General features: G+C 46.8%; 1 protein-coding gene across 1 annotated transcript in view; it reads left to right on the top strand.

Annotated features, from left to right (window-relative positions):
• SLC7A5 (solute carrier family 7 member 5) overlaps positions 1 to 21,927 on the top strand; it is a 56,035-nt gene that overhangs the window by 28,908 nt on the left and 5,200 nt on the right. The window contains exons 3-8 of the mRNA XM_005292240.5: positions 13,903 to 14,008; positions 15,104 to 15,148; positions 16,659 to 16,782; positions 17,962 to 18,065; positions 19,458 to 19,554; positions 21,040 to 21,189. Coding sequence (XP_005292297.3) covers positions 13,903 to 14,008; positions 15,104 to 15,148; positions 16,659 to 16,782; positions 17,962 to 18,065; positions 19,458 to 19,554; positions 21,040 to 21,189 — 626 coding nt within the window. The remainder of the gene's footprint in view (positions 1 to 13,902; positions 14,009 to 15,103; positions 15,149 to 16,658; positions 16,783 to 17,961; positions 18,066 to 19,457; positions 19,555 to 21,039; positions 21,190 to 21,927) is intronic.

The raw sequence follows: 21,927 nt of genomic DNA, 5'->3' as shown, positions 1-21,927 counted from the left end.
TTTATTTTCTGTTTATTATAGTAATAATAATACCACTGCACATCTTTGGAACACTTTTACGCCACACAAATCTTACTCTCAGGTCTTTTGCAGAGTATGAGTCAGATTTGGCTCCCGGTTACATAGGTGTAAAATCCACGTTAACTCTACTGACACACGAGTGTAACCAAGAGTAGAATTTAGCCCTGTTCATGTAGCAACTATCCTATATCTTCCTCCCTTATCACCTCTCTACTCTGTCTCTCTTTTGCAATCTTACTTGATAACCTCCCTTCTTCCTTGTCTCTGAGCCCCTTCATTTTTCTCTCCACATTAGTGCATACTTGTGTCAACAAGCAACATTTCTGCCAACAGATGAGGGGTGTTTTATATCTCAGTCCATCCAGCAAAGCCTTCCTGATTGGAGCTGAGTGCTCCTTCTTTCCAGCCCTTTAATAGACCTACCTAGGTGCCTGTGAGCTGCACAACAGGGCAGAGTATAGGGGTCAGAGGTTGACTGGATTATAAACACTGTTTGTTTGTTCCCTCATGAAAATGGAGGTTTGCTAATATAAGAGTATATTGGGTACTATTTATCTCTGTAAATACATTTTGGGATGTTGTTTGCATGGAAGTTGTTAAATGTGGATTTCCAGTTTTTGGTGGGTTGTCCTACAAAATCCCAGACATGTCAGGATCCGTTCCATGGGATCTTGCATTTCTGAGGCACTTCACAGGCCACTGTGGTGTGGAACGCACTGCACGTTTAACAGCTCTTGCTGAAGTACATTTAGGACAGAAAGTGAAGAGTAATGCGATTAGAATCAATAAGACAATAAGCCCTTTAGGGCAGACACCATGTCTTCCTTTGTGTTCATACAGCTCCCAATACAATAGGGCCCCAATCAGGATTGGAACCTTTGGCTGTTACCACTGGGCAAATAAGTAATAATAAAGCTATCCAATTGAAATGCATGGTGTGGTTTGGGCAGGAGAATCTCATTACTCACATGGGGTTTAGGTAGGACTGTACATGACTGTTCTGTAGGGAGCTTTGTTTAGAATCTCTCTACCTGAAGTAGATAACTCTCACAGTCATTCTATGTTTACAAGCTGGCCTAACTCAAGAGACCTACACTTCTTGCTTGTTTATTTTTTTTCTTTAACAAAATGCGAGAGAGAGAAATCTCCCTTGTCATATACTTACTTTCACCAGCCTCACAATGGAAGAATCTGTCTCACTGATCGTCTGCTAGATTCACGTATTCATCTCATGTGCCCTTTCTCATCCTCCAGTCATATTTTAGTTTCCATCTTCCCAAAGCTAGCACTTCTCCTTAATCTCAACACAGAGCTGTAAGCCTGCTACATTAGCGATACAGCAAGGGGACTATTTTCCTTCTTTCTCCAGTAACAGAATTATGCTAGCATCACATAAGGTTGCACAACATCTGGTTGCTGGATCTCTTGCAGGCTAATATTACTAGGCCTTGTGTATAAAGTGCTGGCTCTTTAAAATGGGTAATTTTTCTCAAAGCCTGTTAAACTCTGAGTAGGTGGGTGACAATACATCCCATTTCCATGGGAAATACATTTTTATTCTGTGTGTCCTTGTTTTCTTTTAGACCGATCATTATACTCTTTGGACAAAAGGAACTCTTAGCACTATGATGTCTGTGAATTTGATCCTTGGCTGGCAATTATTGTTGTAGCAAAGTACACATCAAGTTTGAAATATTTTTTGCAGCAAACTTGGCTGGCTTGGAGGTCTGGGAGGTAGAAGGGTTGGTATGTTCCCATGACATTTCATTTTGTGTCTGAATGGAGTTCATTAACTTTTTTTCATTATTATTTTTCCTACCACTATTTTATATTTACATGATCAGTAAACAGTGGAAAGTAACAATATTGTAGTCTCTTATTCAAATGTGGAAACTTTGGAGACTTTTATAGCCTGTCTGTCTGCAATTCCTCCTCAGTCCTTGGCTCTGTCTTTTCTCTCTGTTGCGAAGTGTTTTCATTACTTTAAGAACCGCAATAAAATTTTATGGCAAAGAAAACACGTGACCATATTACCCTTTGCAAAACAGCATTTTCTTATGAGCTTTCTGTTTACATCGCTAATGCAGATCCTGAAGGAGAGCAGAAGTCGGTTCCTACTCCTAGGGCCTGGTTTACTTTTAAAAGTTGTACCAGTATTACTATTATGGGACAGAAAGGGGCGAGGAGCTTTGGTTTTGTTTGTTTAAAACCTGGATAGTTATACCGGTAAAAGCCTTAATGTGGATGCACTTGTGATGGGTTTCCCCTGCGGTGCCACTTGGAACTGGGGTACCACTGAGCCCACCTGACCCACCAGCCTGGGCTGCCTGTCACACTGTGGTGCTGTGGTAAGTTGCCAAGCTCTCCAAGCCTGCTCTTTCACCAGCCTACATGCAGGTAGGGACAAACCCAGCGGCAGCTTCACACACATGCTGAGATCATCTCTGCATGGGAAGGCTCAGCTAAGGCACCTCCCTGTCGCTAAGGCAACCCCCCCTACCCCCCAGAGTGCAAACCCAAAATTATACCGTCTTGCGCTGCATGGGGAACTGTACAGCGTAAACTCATGAAATTCGCCCTCTCCCTCAATGAGGAGGAAGATATGCAACAACTTTCTGCTCCAAGTATGATTTCTACACACTGGTTTTAGACCGTTTATTAACTACAAAAGATAGATTTTAAGTGATAGCAAACAGCTCAAGGCAGATTGCTTTGGTAAATAAACAAAACCGCAAATTGAGTTTAACACACTGGATAGATAGGATATGAATTAGCAAATTCTCACCCTGAGTGATAAACCGGTGGGCAGATTCTTAAGGCACAAGCTGCCTCGGCTTGCCCGGGTTTTCATACACAGGCTAAAAATCCCTCTAACCTGGGACCATCACTGCCCCCAGTTCAGTCCTTGCCCCTCAGGAGTTTCCAGGTGTGTTGTTGTGGGGAGAGTGAGGTACCATCATGATGTCATTGTCCCCCTTTTATATCTTCTTCCCACTTGCTGGAAAGCTCTTTTGCTGTGACCTGTGTCAAACATTTCCCATTGTGTAGGGCTCTCTCTGAGAGGTTTCTATTGTACACAGTTCCTGGGGTAATCCTTGTGCTTGTTTGCATTTCCTCAATAAGCCATTAACATTGTTTGGCCTTTTTACTGTTATACCTATCTCATAGAGCTGGAAGGGACCCCGAAAGGTCATCGAGTCCAGCCCCCTGCCTTCACTAGCAGGACCAAGTACTGATTTTGCCCCAGATCCCTAAGTGGCCCCCTCAAGGATTGAACTCATAACCCGGGGTTTAGCAGGCCAATGCTCAAACCACTGAGCTATCCCCCCCGTTGTACCTGAAAGGCTGCTTGTGCGTGTTTTCAACCTCACAACATGTTTCAGTAACATGTACCTAGCCAAATTTTAAAACTTCACATACGACAATAGCACGTACAATCCAATGAAATATTAATGTCTAGCAGATCAAGACTTTTAGAATGATACCTCACAAAGCATACTTTGTACAAAACATATCCTAATGACAGTGGTGAATATTGGGGAGCCAGGGTGTCACAGCACTTATGCCAGTATAAGGGTACCTTATGCTGGTATAATTATTCCGCTTCCTGTACATGAATAGGTCATAACGGTATCCACACTGGGGATAGGTTGTACCAGTTTAAACTATATAAATATAGTCAAAGGGAGAGAACTTTCTAGTGTAGACATGACCCCTGTTTTTCCCTCCACTGCTATTACATACTATCTTTGTTCTCTCTTCTAGTGCTATGCTAATGTTTACTTAGTACCTTCTGTCCAAGCATGTCTAAGCCATGTCTAGGCCAGGTATTGCCTAGTGAAGCACCCATGTGATCTAGCAATTAGAACAGGTGACTGGGAGTCTGAACACCTGGGGCTAGATTCTGAATCTAGATTTGTTTGGCTGGAAGACTGCCTAGTCATCAGTGGAGTCCGGGGGTCCGATCATACAGAACCAGATGCAGCAGCTCGCTCTTGGGTTATATTCCTGGGTCTACCTCTGATTTGTTATGGTTTCAATTAAAATTCGGATATGGATGATGAGTATTTTGGAGCAAAATTGAAGGGAGAAACCAGGAGGATTGGGGTGGCCTTGACTACATGGCAACTTTCTGATCTTGGATTTGGAGCTGATCTGATTGAGCCATTAAGTTTTCCGAGGAAGTGAGCCACTAAACTGTATCGTGATTATTTCCATTGCAGTTCTGCAGCTGTTGCATTTAGACCCACAGCTCTTTTAAAAAGGCCTGCTTAAAAAATCAGACTGTAAGGATTTGTTTAAAGAAAAAATATAATCACTTCACTGGGTCAGTTTTAAAGCTGGTGCCTTTAATCTGTGGCACCACACAAGAATACGCTGGTATATTTAGATGTGGAAAACATAAAGTGGACATTCTAAAGTCAAAAACCAGATTTTTAAATTTTTCTAAATTTCTTAATTATTAAAACTGAACATTCTTAAAATCCTAACTTCCTTTTTGCTATTGATGCTGGGTGATATATATATATATATATATGTTTTTTTACATTGAATTAATCATGGTCAATGAAAATAGTCACGTTGAATTTCTGGTTCTTGTGCCCAATGCTGCAATATTTGGTTACAGACACTGCTGTGGCATGCTTAAACCCAAACCAAAAGCTTGTTCTCACCAATTTTTTGGAGGGGTGTGTATGTGAAGGGGAGTAATTAAATTCAGACTTCTGTTAGCTTACAACTTTTAAAAAATTCTTGCATCCTGATTTTAAATCATTTGCCTGTGAGCCTCAAAGCGACTGCCTTAAATCCACTGTGGGGGCAACACTGAGAATTAAGGCTTCCATTCTATCCTTAACTCGCTTCACTGTGTTCTCAGAGACCTAACACAGAGAGCTGCAGCTGTTGAACAGACACGGGTGAATTAAGGACAGACGTAGGTAGGCTGAATTTCAAACATTTGCCATGGAGGGTTTAGATGAGCCCCCAAACCTCATTTTTTCCTTTAATCATATGCAGACTATAGAATCCTGTACTCTTGGGTCTCCCACCTCATGGACTGGTTCATTGTTCAGGGTAAAACGGTCTTTAAAAGAACGATTGTGCCTGGCAAACTTCCCACTGTACGTGGGACTGTTTTTAAAATCAAAGTTAGGAACTGAAGATCCAAACCTTAGAGACTAAGCAGAGCAGCACAGAATAAATCCATAAAAGCCCAATAGACATATTATCTACCTACTCTGGTTGCAAGGCAACATCTTGGCTTTGTGTTTGTGTATGTATCTTTATTTTTAATTGAATCTTTTTCCCTTTTGCTAGGAAGTTCCCTTTTGATCTGCCTCCTTCAATGAGGTTCATTTTGCTAGTTCCATGGCGGGAGAAAAAGAAAATTGCCTTGTTTGTGGCAAATCTCCTGATTAGAACAGATCCGAGAGAGGGAAAGTTTACTCTCTGCCACTCTCCTGGCAATAATGGCAGTTGAATGCGCTGAAAAAGCCTGTCAGGACAAATCTGTATGAGACCAAGGGACGGAATGAAGAAACCCTTGTTAATAGCAAAAGATTGGTCAGGTTATAGAGGTCTGGTTTGTTCTGGAGTCCCATGAAAGAGAAGCTAAGAAATATTCTGTTGAATTGACAGGGAAATTTGCAATGCTTGGCCAGTAATTAACAAAATCTCAGGCTTGAAGGATCTCAGAACACAAACTGCGGACAGATACTGACAATACATAGGGCCACAGATTGAACAAGGGTTGTCATTGTCCATGTTCCCTGCACTCCATACCCAGAGTTAATTATACGTAACCATTCAGAGAGCAGCAGACAATTAGCATAGTTACAGCAGTCAATAGATTTTCTTCTAATGCCTGCTGGCTGGCTGGCTCAGGGGACCGGTAATATGGTATAGACCTTGGACATGAAGCTCACTTATTCAGATCTAACGGTGGCAAACTCCTGACTGTTTGGAATGAGTTTGGGGGTCAGAGTGCAAATACCTTGTGGACAGGTGCCCACATGGCAACACCCATCGCCACAACTTCCTCCTGCTTTCCCCGCATTTTCTGATCTCTAGCAGCGAGGCCAAGGGCTATGGAGACCGAACTCCCCTCTCGTCTTTTGAATTTGTCCCTGCAGATCATGAGGCCCGTACGGGGATGGGGGTAAGGAAAGCTTGCCCTGTTGTTGCCCGTGCTGTTCCTGTAGGGTGTGTGTGATGAGAATAGAGGCTGTTTCCATGGCTGTCAATCCGTCACCTTCTACTAGAACTTGAGGTTTCAAGGAAAACTGCTGTTATGAGATCAACTTCAGCGTTCCTCTTTGTCATCGTGCGCGTGTGTGTGTGAAAAGTGGGTGAAGGTATCAAAATGGAGAGTGAATGGAGAGTCTGGAAAAGTAGACAGTATTCTCCACAGCTCTAAATCATATCGGGCTGGCCGCATGTTGAAGACTTAATCAGGCATTTCACACTAGAGGGTGAATAACTCAATTATGCAGGATTGCTTTATGGGCTTGTTGCTCTCTAACCACCAATTTAATCTCCAAGCAAAGATGGATGCTAATGTCTGAGGCCAAGTGGGGATAGTTGGTGCAGGCGCATGCCAATTGCCTGAGGTCAGGTGGGCATGGCAGGTTAATGTGTTGCACAGTTTGCATGCTCTAGTTTGAAAGGAGGCATAATTAGTTTTTACCCAGCCAGTTTGTTCTTGCCAGCTACTGTGTTAAAGCTCTTGGGGACCAAGGCCAGGATTAGTGACACCTAGACTTTGCACATTTGCAGTTGCCTGTGCAAAAAAATTAACGTGCATAAAAATACAGGCGCAATTGCTGTGATTTCTCTTCCAGTCATAGGGACAAATGGTCAATGGTCAAATGCCCATTTGTATGTGTGGTGATTGCAGTTATGGTGCACATGGAAGACTGTTCTGCAATGCGGGTATAGGTGATGACGCAACATTTTAATGTTGCTTGAAGGGAGCGATCATAGGCAGTGTAGTACACCCTGTATATCCATCGTCACTGCCACGTGGCTACACCATGTTTGCAAGCCCTAAATGGGCAAAACACTTGTGCCTGTGGCTATATACCTCAGTGGGGTGATCATCCGTCTGTCTGTATTTGAGAAGCTGAGTAGTGCTCATTTGCAGGTACCCAAAATGCACTACCTTCTCCTAGCTGCATCAAAGTTGGTGCTTTAAGCTCTGGGACCCACCAGTTCATTGCAAACTGTCCAAGGAAAAATGACCTTTGACCACTACTGATCTAGGTTAGATTCAAAACAGCAAATCAGATTAAAGGTTCCATTTTAAAAATACAGCCATGCTAATGCTGTTAACGGTATGGCACTAAACACTTGCATATTTTGCTCTTTTTTCCTCCACATCAACCCCCAGAGCTTCTCTCTGTCTGCCTCCAAACAGGCTTTGACTGTAGCAGTAGCAGGTTACACCACTGATGGATCAATGCAATCGACAGCTTTTCTTGTTTTATGCTATACTTTCCCTACAGCTTCATACTGAAATGGAGCTAGGATTAAAGGCTGTGGCCTCTGGTAATTACAATCCTGGAAACTGAGTACGAGCAACAGATGGGTGGCTATGCCATCCCCAAGGGTCGTTGGCTCTGTTACAGAACTAGTTGGTTGGCCTTAAATCAGTCCCTATTCAGGACCTTAGTTGGCTGGCTTCCCTCCACCCTGTTCTCAGCTACAAGTTTCTATGGATGTGGATTAAACCTGCTGTGCTCAATAAAATAAGCTAGTGGGAAGTGGCTGGGAATGCATTGGACTGTTTGGAGTTTGCATTTTGCCGTTAGCCTGCCCTAATGGGAAAGGGGTGGGCCTGTCTGCACCTAAGATAAAAATTGAAGTAACTTGATACATTCCCTAAAGTCTCTAACCACCACCTTTGCTTTCTCTAATTCCCAAAGGAAGCTTGCCCTGTGACACACACCTCACCCACTCCCAGCCTGCGTGGCCCAATAAGTGTAGAGTCGATAGTTCTGTATTTTTTAATAGCAGCTTCCACACTGGTGGATACAAAAGTTGCAAGAAATCAGGAGCAGGTTGCACAGGGGAAGGGCTTGATTACGCTTCCTTGGTAGCAACAAAATGCAAAGGAGCCAAAGAATGCAGCAAAGGTGTGTGTACACAATGTGCAGTGTACATACACAGTGTGCAGTGTACGTACCCAGTGGTGCAGTGGTAGCGTATGGAAGATGCTGCTGAAATGGATTCCTTGGGCTTTGCAGCTTTCAATAAGCTATCAAGAAGGTTGTGTTCTGAGGCGAAGGGAATACCATTTTGGTCCTGATCTAGCAGGAGTCACACCCAGATGAGTGGTTTGATGCCGTGGTTAGGAAGGCAGATTGTAGGCAGCCTTTGCCCCTTCTAGTTTATGAGCCGACAGAGGAGCATAGCTGGAGTGGACTGGTAGTTCTTTCCTACTCTGGCCTCCTCTGAGAGCCCAGGGCTCCGTGATGAAGATAATGATGCACTTAGAGGGAAAGGAATTTGGCAACCAGAACGCCCTTTGGGCCTCCAGGTCCTGATCATTATTGTTATTAGTATTCTTAATAATAATAATTAATAATAGCACTTTATGAACATTAGGCTAAGTAACCCTCCCAGCGCTCTGGGGAGGGAAATGTTATTACATTTTACAGAAGGGGGAACGGAGACGCAGAAATGTGCTCTGACTTGCCCCAGGCCATGCCGATCGGTGGCAGGCGCCGTGAATAGAACCCAGGAGTCCTGATTCACAAGCGGCGAGGCGGCTCTGCCGCTTGCTGAAATCCCCAGCGCATGCCTTCCTAGCCAGAAGCGGAGTCTCTAAAGCTTGGTTGCCCCTCAGGAGAAGAGATGAGGATCCGTCACTTGCAGCGGTCATACAAACAGCAGGCAAGGCTGGACGTACGGCAGCAGCACTAGGAATAGGCCGATTGTAGAAATGAGAAGGTGGCAACACCTGTGTGGGTCCGAGCTATACCATTGCCTTGCGGGAGGGGCGGTATAGAATGGCTTTCCCCACAATAGGCCGACTAGTGCTTCAGCCCGTCTTGTTTCAAATGACGCAGTTGATAGGGCTCCCACCACTGCCCCAACTGAGTAGCTCTCGTCACTGGGAGCTTTCCCTACCATCCAGCGTCTGTTTCCCTTTGCTCGGTTTCATTACAGAGCTAGAGCCATTTGGGAAACCCTGCGTCGCTCCCCTTCACTCTTTGACTCAGATGGCTGCGTTCCCCTCTCGTTGCCATTCAGCCCAGCTACTCATGTTTAATTACAATGAATTGCCTCACCTCAATAGAAGAGCCTGCGTTATTAAATCGGGAATGGACGTGACCCGATAAGAAACGAGGGCTTTCAAAGAAAAGGTCTGAACATGCAGCACATGGCATGAAAATTCCTTCTGCACGAAGGCCCCGGGTGGCAGAGAGGTTACAGGTACAATTACAGGCGTCTTGTCGGCTGGCAAGAGCTGCAAATAGGGATTGTGTCAGAACTCGTTACCTTAATGTGGTTAATTTGCGAGCAGAGTGTAATTGTACAACCCATTTAAACCAGGGTGCAGGGTGAAGCGAGGATGTTGTCTCTATAGCACTTATTGCTGTGAGGTGAGGCCAGTGTTCTTAACGGACAGTATTTAGAGTGGGGGGTATCAACTGGAGGGAAGGGCAGGTGGGTATAAACGGAGCAGTGCAGCCAGTGTTCTGCACCTGTATAGTAACATCCTGCTCCGTGGGAGTATTGGACGCCATTGAGCACGTGTAGGCCCTGGCAGTGTGAGCTGCGAACGGGTACCTTTGCACAGCTTCCAGAGCGCATGCAGCAGCTTTAACTGTGAGCCGTGCAGTAAGAGGGTGGGAGATGCGATGCTTGTCTGGGTCAAACAGAATTCCCTGAATCTCCAGCTTAAATGCCGGGCCCTTTTCAGCGAGAGTTGTTCATGAGAGGGGTGGATGAAGTCAGACAGGCTCATCAGTGAGACTTCTAGGGCTTGGCCCATGGGGGAGAAATAACTTGCAGATCTTTCTGGACTGACTGCTGGGGTGTGACCTTTATTGTGCCACAACATGTAACGCGTTGGCTGCCACGTCTGTATAAGTATGGCTTACGGGTGCAGTTAAGCATGTCCCTAGGGATGTGCTGCTGCTGCCCGATATGAGGAGATGGAGCTTTGGTGCACGGTGGGAAGAAGACGTCTGCTCTGGCGGGATGTGCCCTCCAGAACACGTTTGCTCATGAATGGAAAGGTGGACTCTGTCATTAAGCCACTATGGGCACGTCTACGCAGCCCGTGGAATCGAGCCTTCCAGCCCAGGTCGATAGACTTGGGCTCATGCTACCGCATTAAACATAACTGTGTAGACCAGTAGTAGGCAACCTGCAGCCCGTGGGCCGCAGACGGCCCATCAGGGTAATCTGGTTGCAGGCCGCGAGACATTTTGCTGACGTTGACTGTCTGCAGGCACGGCCCCCTGCAGGTCCCAGTGGCTGCGGCTCGCCATTCCCGGCCAATGGGAGCTGCGGGAAGCGGTGGCCAGCACGTCCCTGTGGCCCGCAATCAGGTCCTCAGAAACAAAATGTCTCGCAGCCCGCAATCAGATTACCCCAATGGGCCGCATGCGGGCCACAGGTTGCCCACCACTGGTGTAGTTGTGGCTCAGCCTTGAGCTTGGGCTCTGAAGCCCACCCAGCTCCGCAGGCTTCAGAGCCTGAACTCCAGCCCACCTTGCAATGTCTACACAGCTATTGTTTGACTGCATCCCTGCTGACTAGCAGCTCGGTGCTGCAAAGGCATGGGCTAGGTACATGCTATGGCAAGTGCAGGTTTGTGTGTATGTCATCACACACACACACACACACACACACACACACACACTTAAAAGTTATGCTTTATTTTTCCTGTTGTGCTTAAACACTGCTTCCGTAGCACATATTCTGTGGCAAATTTCACTTCTGTTTGATCCTGTGCCCTGAAGGGGCAGCCAGACTCTTTGACACCAAGCCAAGGCGTCTGTGAAGCGCAGCACGGCACCGAATCCGGATTAGAACTAAACAACCCCTCTTTGCACAGACGCTGTCGAGTTCCCAGCTGGGGGATATTTCCTGCATTGGCGAGCACGGATTTCTGGCTGGCGACTTGGGGATGCTGTGCTTCTGGCCACGGGCTTGAGAGTTGCAGCTCTGCTTGGCCTTGGTAACAGACGGTTACTGTGTGCTGCAGACAGGGGAAAGGCAGAGCGAGATCTATGGACTGTTGGGGAAAAAAAGAAGTGCTAGAGCCCTGGACAATCTGTTACCACTATAACAGTCCTTCAGTGGTAATCACCTCAGCGTCCTTGGCATGGTTCTGGGGTAAAGAAACACACACTTGAGTAGGTTGCAGTGTAGCCCGATCTATCGATGATGTATTCATTCTGTTAATTGCTTAAGAATTTCCAGTTATCACTCTGAGGGTTGACAAGTTCTCGTCCCGAGATCAGGTCCAGGATTATTCGATTTCTTTCATGCCTAGAGATCTTGTTGTTCTGTGTACTCACACCACGCGCCTTACAAAAGGAGGAATCTGCTTGGCTGGTGGCAATTCTGAATTGCGTGGGTATCTGATAGAGAGCCACTTGTCTCCAGCTTCCTTAGCCAAGTCCGACTCCCTCCTGTGATTCAGAGGAACATGTAATGGTAAGGACAGCATGCAGGAGGTGTCTGATCAGAACTCGGGCCCACCTAGGTAGCACAGGCCATCACATGGGGAATGGAGGGGACCACTTGCTGCTGGCAGTAGGGGCCTGCTAAAGGCTTAATTGGTTTAAACCAACTGACGAGGAAGGAGCAGTGGCAGCTGGGCGGAGAGACCGTGAAGAGGAGACAATGTGGGATGGAAGGCATGGGTCAGGTGGAAGGGATGAGTATCAAAACAGGCCATTGAGGTGGGTAACTCCCATTGGCTCCTACTTAGAGCCTGCCCCAGCAAACTAGCTCAGACTCATATTGCAGGGGAACGCTGCCCTTTCTCGTTGATAGACAGTGCAACTGGATCAAAATGTGCGTGATTCTAGCAGTCTCCTTGTCACCCAGCTTTATTTTGTGTGTTCCTTTTCTGGCCAGCCTGGGTAAACGTGATGCTGCTGAAAGCCCTGTGGTGCGGGGGAGCTGAAATTTTGCAGCGCAAGGAAAAAGTGGTGCCTTGGCTTTTAAATACCCCTTTTCTTCCTTCTCTGATATGAATCTGTGGAATGTAGCCTTCCAAAGGGTTAACCTCCAGCCAGCGCTGCTGATTGCCATGTGATAACAGTTGCCTGTGTGATTAGAGCAGATCCCTGCTGTAAGAGGAATCACATGGGAGGCAACCCTGCTGGTCAGATGCTAACGTGCCTCACCAAATCCTGTGCTGCTCCCCTGTCTTCCTCCCTCACAAAGGGGAGCACTTGTTTCATTGAAGGAGAGGCCCCACCCCAGGCCTGGATTTAGGCTCCAGATCAAACAGCATGAAACAAAACAACCGCAGAGAGATTTAAAGCAAAACAAATAACCCCTGCGGGTGTGCTGAAAGGGCTTTCAGTAAATTTACAATCAAATCCTCTTTTTATGGCTTTTTAATTCAATCATGGATAAATAACAGGAACTTCTGATATTTAGACCCCAAGGTAGCTCACTTCCCTTCCCACAATTCAAAGGGGATACCATAACATGCTGCTTTATTGGGTCACTGATGAAACTAGAGGAAATCCTGGGTCTTTATCGAGAAAATGCAGCGTTTGGTGGAAGGACGATATAATAGCAAAGTCTTTTAAGCATCTTTCAGACAGAAAGATCCCAAAGCATTTTGCAAGCTGCATAATGCAGGAATCATTCCACCCACTGCTAAAATGCAGCTAGCGCTGGGGTGGAAGGAGCAGCTGTTTAACAGTCACCCAGCAATGCTGCACAACCATTTAGGACAGGGAATAAGAGAGGATCCCCTATTCGGTTGAAACAGCTGGGGAGCTTTAGGGAGGCAGGATAGAAATTGTTCCACTTGGAATTTAGTCAATGGCATCAAGGCCCCAAACTTTGTTATTGGCACATACAGTGTCTTAGGGCAGGTCTGCACTAACCGCTTAAGTCAATCTAATTTACGTCGCTCAGAGCTGTGAAAAAGACGCCCCCGAGTGACGCAAGTTACAGCAACCTACGTGCTGGCCACACGGGCACTATGTTGGCGGGAGACGCTCTCCCGTCAGCATAGAGCGTATCTACCAGATGCGCTACAGCAGCTGTAGCGCTTGTAGTGTAGACCAAGTTCCAGCAGTGGTGAGTCCAGGAGAAACAGCATGTGGGCTTTGGTGCTGGGGATTAGGTGCTCAGAGGTGCCCTTAGGAGAGCTGGCTGCTTTCACGGGGCTTTCATCTCCTGATTTCTGCTTGCTAACTTGCATCAAAAGAAGCTAAAAATACATTAGCTCCCTCATGTTACTTTTCCATGTAAGCAGACATCGCCGTTGTCAGATGAGATGCTATGCAACGGTGAACGGGAGGGGAGGTGTCTAGGAGGCATTATCTGTCAGCCTGATCCACGCTGTGGGAAAGTTTGAGAACTCTTGCTGTAGTTAGTTGTTAATTTCACGTATCCTAGTTTTACTGCAATGGAACCACACAGTGTGAAACTGGAGTAACGCAGTAGGAGATGAGCCCAATATATACCTGTCTACACCTTCTCTAACAGAAACGCAACCTGCTTTGCATCAACAAAACTAATGCCCTATCAGCAGATTTTGCCCCAGGGTGTTGCCAGACCATTTCCCTGCCTGTCTCCTGTCTGTGTCAACCTGCAAAGATCTCTGGGATTCAGCCTTTGCCTACTTCTCACATCTTAATATTCTGTCCTTGTTTGTTTTTTGTCTCGATGTAGGTGATGTGTCAAACCTGAGTCCTGAACACTCCTTCGAAGGCACAAACGTCGATGTGGGGAACATTGTTCTGGCTTTGTATAGTGGTCTCTTTGCCTATGGAGGCTGGTAAGATGCTGGCATATTACTCATTGCAGTGACAGTGTAGTTTAGTTCTTTGTCTTCAGCTCTTTGAGAGAGTTGGCAGGGAGGGCATGGCCCAGAACTTCTAGTCTAGCTCTACTCGTCACCAAGGTAACAGTGCAATCGCTTAATTTTTGTCTAGTGTTATTCATGCTCAATCCTTACAGCCCCTCCCCGGTCCCTATGTGCAAGTACAAGCAAGTGGTGTCAGTTGCAGTATTTAAAACAGGGAGCAAGTATAGGGGCAACCTGATAAAATGCCCAGGTTGTATGGTGAACGAACTCAGGGAAACCAAGAGACACTAAATAAGGTGGGATTGTCTGATTGGGCCAGAATCGTCACAGACGGAGAAGGATATTTGAAGAATCAGGGGACAATTAGGTGCAGCAAGATCGCAAAGGCTATTCCAGCTAACCAAGGCAGCATGGGAGAAAGGATTCGTCTCATGCTCTGGGCTTGAAAAGGCTCCATCCCTCATTTTGGGCAGGAACTCAGAGGTAATATGCCTTATATGGGCCATTGGTTCAGACTGACTGGATTTTGGTAAGCCAGTGCCCGTGGCTTGTGTAGGAGCAAAGGTCAAAGTAGAGGTAGTGGGCCCTGCAGCTGTGACCAGCAGCTGTCAGTACTGACACATCAGTCTGCCAATTGACAACTCCAAGCCAAAGCTCCTACAGGTTTCTTCATTAATCCCTTCACACTCTCACATGTGCGCCCAGAAACTTGGGCTCTCTTTATTTGCAATAAAAATAGAGGCAGATTGTGGCCCTCCTCTGGCAATACAGAGCTGACCATAAGTCTTGGCATGCAGTGATCCATCTTATTCCAAGCGAGCTGGCTGCATTGCATGCTGAGACCTGCAGAGAACACCTTTGTTTGAAGGTTTTGTAGGTAGCCTCAGTGCTTGTGCCATAGATTTGAGACACACGGCCACCCTTGGTTTTGCAGAGCATGCTTTGGTTTATCTGTCTCTAGTGGAGCTTGCGTATGCATGTTGAGGTTAGGGTTAGGCTGTTGGGTTCTTTTTCTAACTTCATTGATCTCTGTAACCAGAATTACCATTGTCTTTTAAATTGCAGGAATTACTTGAATTTTGTCACTGAGGAGATGATAAACCCCTACAGGTATGTGCACCACATGGCGAGCTCTTGGCTAGAGAGGGAAACTCACCAGCTGTTCTCCCTCTAAATGCCACTTCCATCCGTTAACGCAAAGCCACCCTTTGTGTGTAGCAAGTGTTGTCACTAGGCATCCCAGGGAATGTAAAATAAGCTCTCTTGTTGGGGGCAAACAAAACCTCTGCTGTGGGCAATGCATGCTAGATAATGAGAATGCTCTTTGTTAGTACAGGATGCGGTTTCTGCAGGGAGGGGGAAAAGAAAATCTCTGTCTAATAGAAGCCCTTGTTAAATCACCTTCCCTCTCTGGTCTCATTTGAAAGTCCCGTTTCTTTGGCCTGGCTCAGCAGCTGCTCCTTCACAGTTGGGACTTGCTGGCAGAAAGGGGGTTTTCTTTGCATTTGTTGCTTTATTGCAATTTCATAACCCTCCCTAATATATATTTTCACCAAAATGCCAGAGGGCTTGCCAGGACGTAGTTTTACTGTTTACCACGCATGCTTGACCTCTGCATTTTTTTCCTCCCAAGGCATGGGGCCTTTCTGTCCGTTGCATGTCTATGTCAGGGTTATATGAGGGGATCTGGTAACATGGGATTGATCTTGCCAGAGCAGAACATCTCTGGCAATTCCCTGATGCCTGCAAGAGAGGTGCAAACCATGTGATTGCCAGCGGCACCACTGGCTGCACTTTAGGCCAATTCCTGACCCCTGTGGTGATCAGTTGTGCTGCGAAGCATGAGATTCATTTACCCTCTCCTTGACATGGGTAATGACACGTTTTTGTGGACTGTAATTGTCCACCCCCTTTCCGAATGCAGCCACTCTGTTGACTCCCTGACCTCCGGCAGCTTTGAGCTCCACAGGCAGATTGTCTGCTGCATTAAGAAGGATTTCCTTTTTAAATTAGTTTGCTTAAACTAAGTTAGCCTATCAGGAAGGGCAAATCTGCCTTCACACCAGCTTCTCTTTGAGGATTTGTTTAGGTTACAGCTGAGTATGATTCCCACGGGCTGCAGGGGCCCAGCCAGCTTTCTGGTGACTGCCAGCTACAGCCTGACCTTCCCGTCTCCTTTGTAGACAGCCACATGCACAAGGTCTTATCCTCTGGCCAGCTGACTACTGTAAATGTTCGGACACTGGTATCTGACACTGTGAGCTCTTTAAATGAAAGTCTGTGCCTTGAACCCGAGCACCATTTGCTCTGCCAGAGTCCACTCACAACCTGTCTTCTCCCCCAAGAGTCCATCTCCCTCTGCCTCCCAGCCACCATGCTGGGCTACTTTTATTTTTGGAATTTTCTCCCAGGAGGATGAAGGCCAGATTGGACCCTCTGCAAGACCAAGGAAAAGCAGAATAAATTGGGCAGTCTTTAAGCCAGTGCAAAAACCTATTCAGAAAGGCTGGTCTCTGCATCAGCAGCATCTCTCCCCAGCATGCTGCCTCTTGAATTATGTCTCTGACTGATCTTCAGAGCCCCAGATCCTAATACGTTATGATTTCCTTCTTCCTCCCAGAAACCTGCCTCTAGCCATCATCATTTCACTGCCCGTAGTCACCTTAGTTTACGTGTTGACGAACTTGGCTTACTTCACTACCCTGTCAACAGAACAAATGCTGTCGTCTGAAGCCGTGGCCGTGGTAAGATGAGTCACATCAAAAAACGCTCTTATCTATTTCTCTCTGCTGCCTGAATCCCTCGTGCTATCTCTAGGTGGATCTCCCCATTTGTTCAACACTTATCCTGGCTACTTACAAGAAGCTGGTGTTTGACAGGAGATGAGAGGTGGGGAAGGGTTGTCCCCACATGACACTGAACTGGATTAATCAGAGTGATAAGCAAGGGTGGGGGAGGGAAATAAATGGCATTGTTGTTCATAAATAACCCTAGCTGCCGACTACCAGCCATGTAACTGTCTGATCAGTTACCAGAATGTGACATTTATGGGAAAAGGTCACTCCATCAATACTGAACTGGTGCTGTGCTGCTAGAGATACCAGCTCTGGTTGCACTACTCCAGTTTTATTCTGAAGTGACTCCACTAAAATAGCGGAATTGCACTGGCATAAAATTGGAGCAATACTGGGATGAATCGGACTAAGACGTAAAACTGAGACTCATTAAAGAGCCCATGGCACTTCCCGCCAAAACAGGGGTGTCTGTTCCAGTGTCCTGGACTAAACTGACGTTTTGCATATCTGAATCCTCCTGCCGTTGCAGCTGGATCCAGTATTTTCCTAGACTTTCTGTTCTAAACCATTGTGTGGTATTGCTGAAGCTGTTCTAATGGATGTCATGTTCCACCCCAGGGTACGTCTATACTTACCTCCGGGTCCGGCGGTAAGCAATCGATCTTCTGGGTTCGATTTATCGCGTCTTGTGTAGACGCGATAAATCGATCCCGGATCGATCCCGGACGTACTCGCCGTTGACGCCGGTACTCCTGCTCCACGAGAGGAGTACGCGGAGTCGATGGGGGAGCCTGCCTGCCACGTCTGGACCCGCGGTAAGTTCAAACTAAGGTACTTCGACTTCAGCTACGTTATTCACGTAGCTGAAGTTGCGTACCTTAGTTCGAAGTGGGGGGTTAGTGTGGACCAGGCAAAAGAGATGGCTGCATGTCAGGGAAGTGCCTTCTGTCAATCATGTAATTCTGTAAAATGCTTTGGGCGTGGGAAAAAGGCAGTATGAAAAATCTTCAGTAGTTTGTGTGTGTATAGTCAACATGAATGGGGCGTTTTATATGTTAAAAACTTGTCTGGGTAAATAGATACGAGTCCCTGTTGGCAAGTTGCTGACAGAATGTTGCTTCCTTCTAGGACTTTGGGAACTATCACCTTGGCATGATGTCTTGGATCATACCCATCTTTGTTGGCTTATCGTGTTTTGGGTCTGTCAATGGATCCCTCTTCACTTCTTCTCGGTATGTTTTTTGCTCAGTACTGCAGGTCCCATTTACAGGCACTGTGCCTTACCTGTCTTTGTTTGGAGCAGTCCTCACAGGAGCGGGGTCTCCGAGGTTCTGCCGCTGGATAGATACAGAGAGGGAAGGGGCAGTGCGCTATGTAAGGAGTGCGAGTGGTCATTTTTTTGAAAGGCCTTAAATCAGTGACACTCAGACCTCAGTGCCCGAGGAGCCAAATTAGCGATCGACATTATCCCAAAGAGCCACAGTCGTGTGAATTCGGTGTTTCATTTAAAATACATACTATATCTAGCTATATCTACGCTCCTGGGATGACAGCTCCAAATGAAGACAGGTTAGTCACCATGCCTGTAAATAAATAGATATATAATTCTCACAGCAAAATGACTGACCAAGTATTTTATCAGCTATAGTTGGTTAATAACACAGTAAAAGCATCCTGATTGGTTAATAACTTAGATTGGTTAACTTAGATCACACAGTGTTTAAATATCATGTGCCGCAGAGGGCTTTAGGAGACACATTAAAGAGCCACTTGGAGCTCATGAGCAGAGTATCATTGCCTTCAACAGGATCCGAAGGCCAAATCCTAAATCCTTGCGGAGACCTTAGTCTCACTGTCTTTGGGCAAAATCCTGTTGAAGTCATTGGGTGTCTTCGGCTGCAGGCTAAATAAGTACTAGGGTGACCAGATGTTCCGATCTTATAGGGACAGTCGCGATATTCGGTGCCTATTACGTCCCACCCGATCCCGATTTTTCACACTTGCTGTCTGGTCACCCTAATAAATACAGACTTGGACTTTAACAGCAGTGCTCAAGAAAGCATTTTTAATGTAAACCCAGATGCTTATAAAGCCTCAAAAACAAAGACTTGAGGGTTCCCCAAAAAGAAAAGAGAGGATGGCAGTGGACTGACACCCGGGAGAGCTGGGTTCAGGTCTCGGCTCTGCCACAGACTCCCTGTGTGACCTGGAGTAAGGCACTTAATCGCTCTGGTTTGGTTTCCCATCTGTAAAATGTAGATAAGAAAACTTTCTTCCTCCCACCCTCTGCCTTCTCTGTGTAGAGGGCAAGCTGCATATGTGCAGAAGTCAGAATGTTGAGGCCCTGATCTCAGCTGGTGCCACTCTCATGCAAATAATTAATAGCAGTGGTGGGGAGCATAAGTGGCACACAATTGCCACTTGGAATAGCAGTGCATCACTAATGTGGCAATACCTACGTACTACAGGTTGGGTTCAGAGTGTCATTTCAGCCTGGCTCATTCCAAAATGCCTATGCTTCTGTCACGCTGTTGTACCTTGTTTTGTACTGAATGCAAACCTGAACTGAGTGAGTGACTCCCAAGCACTTGCACCAGGTGGAGTAACTGCTCTGTTGCCCTCAGGCTGTTCTTCGTGGGATCCCGGGAGGGTCACCTGCCCTCTGTCCTGTCCATGATTCACCCCAAGCTTCTTACTCCGGTACCATCTCTCATCTTCACAGTAAGTGTCCTATGGGCTTTCAGATTAAGGTGGCGCATGGCAGGGAGAACACAACCGATCGAGACGGTGGAGCAAGCCATGGTCCACCAATGCCTGCCCCTACTGGGGCTGCAGGAAAATGACTGTGGGATACTCCACTGAATCCAAACAAGCAATCTCTGTTTGTTGTCCCAGTGGAAGGTAAACCTCCTCCTCCTCCTCCTTTTGCCGATCCCCAAAGTGTCTGCCAGTATGCCATAGGGAGTAGTCCTCCCAGGCCCCACATGTCTTGCTAGGTTTAATCAAGTGCATGGGGTGAGGATGTCCTAGTGAGACAGCAGCACTACACAGGAAGCTGAAATGCCGGGCGACATTGATAAGGCTATATGCTGTTTCTTAGCATGTAAGTTAGTGTCAGCTGTTACCACTGTATCTTAAGTCACCGTTCTAGGAACGGAGGGGAGAAGTTTTGCAGCAGAGAATCCAGATTGCCACCAGCCCCAATAAACTGAAAAGTCCTGGGTGGTCCCTGGGGAAAATGTGTGTCACTTTGGTGCCACAGTCTTCCTCTGGCTGATCTGCATTCTCCGGATGTTTCCTGACACTCTCAGAGCACCCGCAGCTGTAGAACAGCAGCTGTAGTTAGTCTTTGCGGGCGAGAAGAACGCGTCTCTGCACTTCAAAATAAAAACCTTTGGAAGGAAGTGTGGCAGGGCGAAAGAGGAAGTGAAGGGCAGATAGACTATCACCTGGTCACAGATTCAGTTAGCTTAGTGGAGATCCCTGCTGAATCATCCAGTCCATGTTTCAGCTCGATCCCACCTCACGCATCTGTGTAAGACTGACTGCACTTCAAATTCTCTGTCTACAATGGGAGGAGGGGCAGGGGATGTCGTGACTGGGGGCCCACACAGAGTGCATGCCAAGACGGAAAGAGCAGCAGGTGCTGCAGGACCCGATTTGGGGGCATTGGTACAGCTGTGGCAGGGATCAAGGACTGCAATAGCCCGGAGCACTGCTGGTTGTGATTGAAATGCATTGGGTGAGCTGCACAGAGAGCGCTCAGGCCGGGAATACAAGTGGTAGCACATGTCAGAACGGAAGTGCATTCAGCAGAGCTGTGTGGGGAAATGTTCCATAGCACCTTCCTGTTCCTAATGTGACTGATTCTGTCCGACTCGTTCAGACCCTTGGTTTCCTGAGCACTAAGAAAATTCCCCTCCTTTTCATCCTCCAAAAACCCACCCTCTTTTTTCTCTCTGTGTGTTTATATGGCCCTCATCCCCATAGCATAGCCTTGGATTGCAAGTTTCACCTTGAAATAATTCCATGCAGTGATCAGACTTGGTTAAATTAGTAAAAATTAAGCCACCTCTTCTACATATGCTTGGAAATCCTTCACTGTTCTTCAATGGTAGGCAATTGCTCTCAGACACTTGTCATTAGCAGTGTATGGTGTTCTCCCCTGCCTGTCCCTTTGCTCATGGCTTCTGTTTCTGGCCGCAGTGCCTCATGACCCTGCTCTACGCCTTCTCCAATGACATCTTCTCCGTCATCAACTTCTTCAGCTTCTTCAACTGGCTCTGTGTGGCTCTGGCCATCGTCGGCATGATATGGCTCCGCTACAAGAAGCCGGAGCTGGAAAGGCCCATCAAGGTGAGGATGGTGTTGGCAGTGTAGTGGGGAGTCCTGCAGACACAGAGCTTCCCTCTCCGTGCTCAGGGTTCTGTGATGCTAGTGGGAAGGTGGCGGGATTGGAGGCTTTATGGCGGCACTTCCGGGAGAAGGGCAGTTCTTTTGTGTTCTAGGATGTGACTTCCGTGTATAGAAATTTTCCCCCTCAGCAGTAAGGGTGAGAAAATCTGTACAGGGACGAGTGGAAAATGCAGCTGCTTTACTGTGCAGAGGTGCAACTTTAGAGCAAGCCAAGTTAGATGTGAACGAACAGAGGCCTGTGTGAAATGAGTGGCTGGTGTCAGTCTGGTTCCTGGTAGGCGGGAATCCACGTTGCACAAAACTCCATCTCAGCTGATGCTCATTGGCTCCCTCATCGGTATAGAGGCCCACGGCTGAGACACCCAGGTCCTGGAAATTCCTTCCATGTCAGGGGTGAGGTACCTTGGCAGGGCAGCACACGGGAAAGCTCTCCGTGTTAAACCTGCTCAGAGGATTAGTAGTAAAGGACGTCGGCCCGTGCGGTTCTCAATCGAATGCTCTGTACCAGCATGAAATTGACTTAAAAATATTTGTTTAAGAAACAAACTACAGGGGAGAGAACTTTATTTGGATTGTCCTCGGCTGCCCTGGCAGGACATTGGGCCCATTTGGTTAGAGGCCAAGATCATGTCAATCCCTGGAGTCAGTCAGCTGTTCTGAAAGGCATTCTATGCCGTC

The sequence above is a fragment of the Chrysemys picta genome, chromosome 14, assembly GCF_011386835.1.
Source record: "Chrysemys picta bellii isolate R12L10 chromosome 14, ASM1138683v2, whole genome shotgun sequence".
Classification (NCBI taxonomy): Eukaryota; Metazoa; Chordata; order Testudines; family Emydidae; genus Chrysemys; species Chrysemys picta.
This window is presented reverse-complemented; position numbering and strand designations above follow the sequence as displayed.